At 37.4% G+C, this 6,965-nt stretch overlaps 1 protein-coding gene across 1 annotated transcript in view; it reads right to left on the bottom strand.

The window, feature by feature from the left end:
• The window catches only part of LOC106870133 (organic anion transporter 3), a 32,872-nt gene that overhangs the window by 24,688 nt on the left and 1,219 nt on the right, over positions 1-6,965 (bottom strand). The window contains exons 2-3 of the mRNA XM_014916125.2: positions 5,401-5,633; positions 2,782-3,012 (exon numbers count right to left, since the gene is read on the bottom strand). Coding sequence (XP_014771611.1) covers positions 2,782-3,012; positions 5,401-5,633 — 464 coding nt within the window. The remainder of the gene's footprint in view (positions 1-2,781; positions 3,013-5,400; positions 5,634-6,965) is intronic.

The following is a 6,965-nucleotide window of genomic DNA, read 5'->3' on the forward strand; positions in this document are numbered from 1 at the left end:
CGGTCTAGGAATCGAAACCGCAATCCTTTGACCACGAGTCCGCTGCCCAAACCACTGGGCCATTGCGCCTCCACAACCGACTAGATATTCACTCTACAATATATCTTCGAGAAATAGTAGAAATATTGCCAAGAGGTGTACGCTTGCTTTGTAGACCTCATTAAGGCAATGACTGTGTACTGGGAAAGTTTCTTTTTTATAACATTCTTAAATAAAAGAAGTGTTTATTACTAACCAGTTTGAGTCAAACAGAGAGGTATGTAAAACAAAAGACACCCATTTTATTCACTAGCATGTTGCAGATCTTTGGAGAGAATTAGAGGATTATTTGTTGTATACAATCAAGGTTTGAATGAAGTGAAGTGAGGGGTGGAGGGCTGCGTCAGATCAATAATTATGTTTGCAATTAATAAATGTATTGAGTAACGGAATCACACTGACGTATGTACAGTAGAATTATTGATATTTCAGACGTGTCAGGTTCGGTATCAGCTAGCTTATGTTATATGCAATTGTTGTTGATTATTCCAAGGCAAACACTGAATGAACAGATCAATAGGGTTACATCTCATTCTTTTTCAGGCACTGCTTAACTAGCACTACATTATCAAATGCATCGGTTCATTTTCAATACGGTTGCGCCTAAGTTTGTTTGACGGAGATTTTAGCTGCAATATGTTGCTGGTTGAGAGAGACCACGTAGAGGTTACCTCGTTAGGTTGGTGTCAACAGACTTAACGTATCTCGAAACTCATTAAAATACATTTTTGTTTTCTGTGGAAACGTACCATTTAATTACAGTAAATTTGAGGGGAGAGGGTTAGATGTGACCATCGGCCCCAGATACTTCATTCTACCGGCCCCAGATACTTCATTCTACCGGTCCCAGATACTTCATTCTACCGGCTCCAGAGAGATGAAAGGCAAAACTGACCTCGGCGAGATTTGAGCTCAGGACTTAAAGTGCCGGAGCCTCCCTAATATAATATTTGTAGCCCTGGTATTAGCAAAAAGATGTACGTTTTGAGGAGACATGTACAAATGGTTGTGTTCTCATCAAAAATCACCTGAAACAGATTGCACATAGTTGCTTCATGGTGATGTAATTGTTTATTTGTTCCATCTGTACATGTTCTTTGTCACTGTTTCTATATAGTTAGCTCATCAAATATTATTACTTCAACTCAATAATGCAGGAATTTCTGGTATTATGGAGACACTATGCTGGTGATTCTCCTTAAGATCAAACTCGTGCATTCTAAACAGGACATTACTTAGATTTATAGGGCCATAACTAACCAAGAAAGGTCAGTAGATTTGGCACTCGCTTTCTGGAATTCCAAAACCCTTTCTGGAACTCCAAAACGCTTTCTGGAATTCCAAAATGATCTAGTTGTTCTATACCTAATGTTGGAGATATTGTTTGAATGTGGCCTCTGGATAAACAAATCTGACTCAAATTATTTCGCTTATCGGGACTAAAACGTAACAGATAAGACGTTCTTAAAAAGCCATTATCAAGGTCTAAATATCTTCAGTATTTCTTTTGTTTAATTCGTAAAGAACTAAATTAATACATTTTCAACACGGATAAATGATAAATGGAAGCCAATTCATGGATGCGCAGTAAAATCTAAACTCATGCCAGTCGACTATTAAACTAATAATATATCTCTGTCACAGACTATGAGAACCAAAGCAACAAACGAAATATAATTGGTTCAGTGTTATAAGACTATATTGGCCAATAGGTTAAAGGATGATTTACTAAATGATATTTGCAGAATTAGTGACAATAGGGACAAAGACGATTTATTGAGTAATTGAATTTAATGACTTGAAATTTGCTTTTTTGTTGAAGAACGAAGACCGAAACCTAGCGACTATCAAAGAAAATGAGGAGATAATTTCAAAACATTAAGGAGACGTCAGCACAGTATAACCTTTTCAGGTCTGTTTCTATTAACTGAGAAGTTTTTCAGTGGTAGAAAAAGTGTCGTTGGCTGAAAGTGTTTCATTTACAGCATAAAACGTTGGTAATCATTCTGTTTACAATGACTTTAATTGACGTTAACTAAATGCGTGTGTGACACGATTTTTGTTCTTGGGTGGCAACTGTTATTTCCTATTTGTTTATTCATAGAGAGTATGAAATATGGCTACTATTTCTTTCAAACTTTGCTTTTGTAACGTTTATTCAAATCCCAAAGGATCCCTCTCAACACATGGATATGATGCTCCCCAACTACTCCTGCTCATCATCAGGGATACACATATTGTTAGCCACTAAGGGACATGCTCAAGTGGTTAATATTTGTCATAACAGTGTTTCCGAATCTGTCTGAAATGTAATGGAAAAAAGGTCAGTTTCAAAACATGTCCAGGTCACAAAAGCAAAGTTTGAAGGGAATAGTTGTCATTTCCATTCATTTCTAGATAGAAGCAAGGGATCTTTCTGAATTGACGGGCACCACTTGTTTTCTTAACGAAACACTTTTAAACTTGGGATACTGGTAGAATGTGTCATATAAAACATCTTTTTCTCTTAGCCTTCTTAACAAAAAATTATATATTGCAAGTTATTTCATGTTAAAGTTGTCGTATGTAGGAAATAACACTTACTAACCAAAGACAATAAAAAAAAAAGAAAAGAAAAAACGTTACAATCTTATTAAAACAGATGGCTGTGAAGAAAATGATGGTATATAACAAGGATTTAATGGTGTTAGTGATAATAGGGCAACGACAATATATTGGATAACTGAATTTAAATATTTTTACCTGTTGAAAAAATCCCACAAAAACTTTTAAACCTGTGAATATTTGAAGATTCGGTGAAAACCTCACACCAAAAGACGATGCTCCTAATAACAACTGACAAACTATTATCACAGGTTTACGTCCATATCTATCGGCAAAGGTTGGCACCAACATCGCTCCAAGAGTCATTCCGATTGTTTGCATCGTTTGAGTAAATGGTCCCAATGCTGATTTCTCACAAACCAGATCCCACTGCAATGAGAAAGAAAAAAAAAAATGTATTTTTTTTTATTTACGCATGCACACACGCGCGCGCGCGCATACGGAATGATGGAACTCGAACCCACATCCCTTGTAATTATGATTTAGATATGATGATGAGGAGGCTAAAATGCCTACATGAGATTTCTACGCAAGTTTTTTTCCAGACGAGCATAGTGACTTCATGTCAGCGCGCGCGCGTGCTGAAAATTAATAAGATCAATTGTTTGTTTTTCCTCTCTAATGATGGTCTTTCATCTGCTAGTATAGATTCTGTACAGATTTCTTTATAACACACTAACATGAGAAGTTATTTACATACATTATCTAATCGGCTTTGTTAAGCACGTATATTCACAATAAAAAAAAGACATTTATGTAAACTTCAAACTTACTGATAGTGTATAATAAAAAAAAAAAAACTGCTGTTTTTCGGAGTGGCGTTTTTAACGTTATAATATTCGTTTAAATTCTGCTTTTTTGTAATAATTGTTCTGTTCTTCTGTAATAATTATTAGATGCAACAATAATAATTGGTTATATTTAATATTCCCTTTTATTTCCTACATATAAGCAAAAATATATCCCATTTGATCTGGTTGGTAGAATAATGCAATCATAATTATATAATACATAGCACAAGATTTGTAGGAGAAATATTTGGCAGAGTTCCAAACATCCAGGAATCGATTGCTATGTTCAAACGACCAAGACTTTGTTAGAGATTGATGATATCAGCTGACAACTGACCAATCCCACCTCGGGTAGAAATCACTGTATCAATATGAAAGTGGTTCGCTCAATTATTGATGACGTCAGCAAAGAACTGACCACTCCCATCTTCGTTAAGCCCGGATGTCTTTAACAATTTGTATTTTACGCCCTTTCCCTTAATATAAATATTGCCTATAAATAGAATTGTCTCTGTTAGCCGCTAGTAGTAAGTAGCTCACACTTTAAGCAGGTCGGTGTGATCGTAGCAGTCAATACCAGTGACTGGCGTCGGCGCAGATTAACTCGCCTAGCTGCTAGAATTACACGGCAACAGCTACTGTCATCAATGATCTAAAAATACTTCACAAAGTGTTGTTATTAACTGGCTAAATAAATACATACATACGAGGGGTGTTCATTAATGATTTCCCCTGATCCATTTCCCAATTAGTCCTTCTCTACATAGTCACCGCCAATGGTGACACACTTATTCTATCGCTTCATGCAGCTGTGAAGACCTTGTCTGTAGAAGTCGGTAAGTTGCGCCTGAAGCCAATACTTTACCTCGGAAATAAGTTCATTATCATCCAAAAAGTGCTTCTCCTTCAAAATAGACTTCATGGTTGGAAAGAGATGGAAGTCAGATGATGCGAGGTCAGGAGAGTAAGGGGGATGAGAAAGGATTTTATAGAGATGCATAATATGCCCCGTTAATTGCTGTGCCCTTTGCCAGAAAATCCACCATCACTATTCAGCGCTGTTCCCCAAAGACTGTGAGCATTAGCTTGCCTGCTAGGGGTTGGACACGAGCCTTCTTTGGAGGTGGTGAGTTATCATACTTCCATTGCTTCGACTGGACTTCAGTCTCAGGATCATAGTGATGGACCCATGAAGATGTGTAAGGTAATTTATTTATTTAACTTGAATTTGACAGTTAAATATAGCCTTATACAGAAATGTTGACATAGGAATAAACTTCAATAATAATGGATATTAGCGTCAAAACTCTCATTTAAATTTTTGATATATAACCAAGGAGATCGATCCATAAGGAGTCTACTTTAGACCTTTGGGGAGAAATCTCTTGCTACTTTGGTAGCGATTACATGTTTATCTCATCAACACATTGTAGAGATATCATCATATGAACATATATATATATATATATATATATATATATATATATATATATATATATATATACACACACACACACATTGATACACATTTTTACATCTCTCCACATACATATAATTGTTAAACAGTACGTCAAGCATTAAAGCAAGGCAAACATCTCAAGTCATATACAATATTGTTACAGGAAGAAATTCAAAATCTTACAGCTGTTTCTGGGATATCCTCGAGTATGGGATATTCCGTCATCAGAGACAGCCATATATAAACACGCACACATGGCCGTACGCATACGTATGTATATGCACAAACTGACTCACACATACATATGCACACATCTATATAAATTATATACCTAAGTGCGCGTGCATGTCTGTGCGTGCATTTTGTATATAGTATATTATTATTTTGCACATACATTTATTTGGAAGGGTCTTCTCCTTTTTCTTTCCTGTCCAGTTGTCTTATATACGTCTCACAAACCACTAACATTCCAGTTTTTTGTATAGATATATTAGTAGTAAATCTCACCTCTGATACAAACGAGTTATCCTTGGAGTCATTATAGATGTAGCCATTTGTGCAGGGCAACGAAAGAACTTTCGATTTCGTATCATTTTCCACAGACACTACGTCCACAGCACATTCTCCGTATTCAATCCAATGTTTACGGTCCGCATCATCGTATTTCGTATAATTTTCTATCTCCTTTGGCCAAATGCTGCTGTTATCGTACGGACGACATTGATAATCCGGATAAATACCTAAATTAAATACGGAAAAACAAAAATCAAAACAGAAAGCAGATGTTTGAAATTGATGTTGTTTACTGTGAAGTTTACTACGTGCAAAATTCAGGTTAGATAAAGTAAGGCTGCCGTTATTGTTGGTGTATAACTCTTCACCTTCAGTAATGACTTACCAAGTGGTTATAGGATTAAAGCCGTTCTCTTTTAAGTGAGAGGTATATACTTAACGCAGTAAGCAAAATCATATATATTTCTCTGTGGAGGCTTACTTACCTTTTTTCGCCCGTCTTCTAACAGGTATCTATCCCATTTTCTAAGCTGCCTTCCACCGCTAGAAGCCACTTGATGCGACCCTCAGGCATCAGTATGCCGATCGGCGTCTTCGAGTATAGTCCTACTACCATGTGGAGCATCTTTCCTTTGCAGTGCTTCTCTCCGATAGCTGAAACGAAGCAACAATGTGCCTCCGTGAAATTCTGTTTTCTGTTGGGGAAAACAGCGGCTGAAACAGTTGTCATGCTTCAAACAGCTTACAAGGTCGCTGCCATGAGCAAAACCCAAATTTACGAGTGGTTTTCACGCTTTAGGAATGACTTCTCGCTTCAAGACCAACCTTGTTCAATTCCGGACGAATGAAAGCATCATGAAAATTCATGGACTTATCTTACAGGACCGTCGCCGAACAATTGACGAACTTTTTAATATGATTGGTGTGTCTTGGAGCTCCTGCCAACGAATTTTGAGAGAGAAATTGCGAGGAAAGAATTGCAGCAAAATTTGTGTCTCGCTTACGCTCGGAAGATCAGAAGCCGTCACAACTGAATGCGTGTCGTGAACTGGGAGAACCGTTGGAAATAAATCCAGACCTTTTTCGAAGGTCATCACTGGTGACGAGAGCTGGAGCTACGGAATTTGCAGATGTGGAAGAGGTGAAGGAAATAAACGACGGAAGCCTTAAGAGGCGTCACTTCGCAAGAGTTCCAGCACCACTTCGAACAGTGGGAAACGCGTCTGGACCGATGCATTGCTTCAGATAGATAATGCTTTGAAGGAGATAAAAGTGTAAGTATGTAAAACTAAGTGAATAAAATAATATTGCAAAATTCCAGTTTCTTTTAGGTACCCCCTCATATATATATATATATATATATATCTTGGCACTCCGTCGCTTACGACGTCGAGGGTTCCAGTTGATCCGATCAACGGAACAGCCTGCTCGTGAAATTAACGTGCAAGTGGCTGAGCACTCCACAGACACGTGTACCCTTAACGTAGTTCTCGGGGATATTCAGCGTGGCACAGTGTGACAAGGCTGACCCTTTGAATTACAGGCACAACAGAAACAGG

This window comes from Octopus bimaculoides, chromosome 12 (assembly GCF_001194135.2).
Source record: "Octopus bimaculoides isolate UCB-OBI-ISO-001 chromosome 12, ASM119413v2, whole genome shotgun sequence".
Lineage (NCBI taxonomy): Eukaryota > Metazoa > Mollusca > Cephalopoda > Octopoda > Octopodidae > Octopus > Octopus bimaculoides.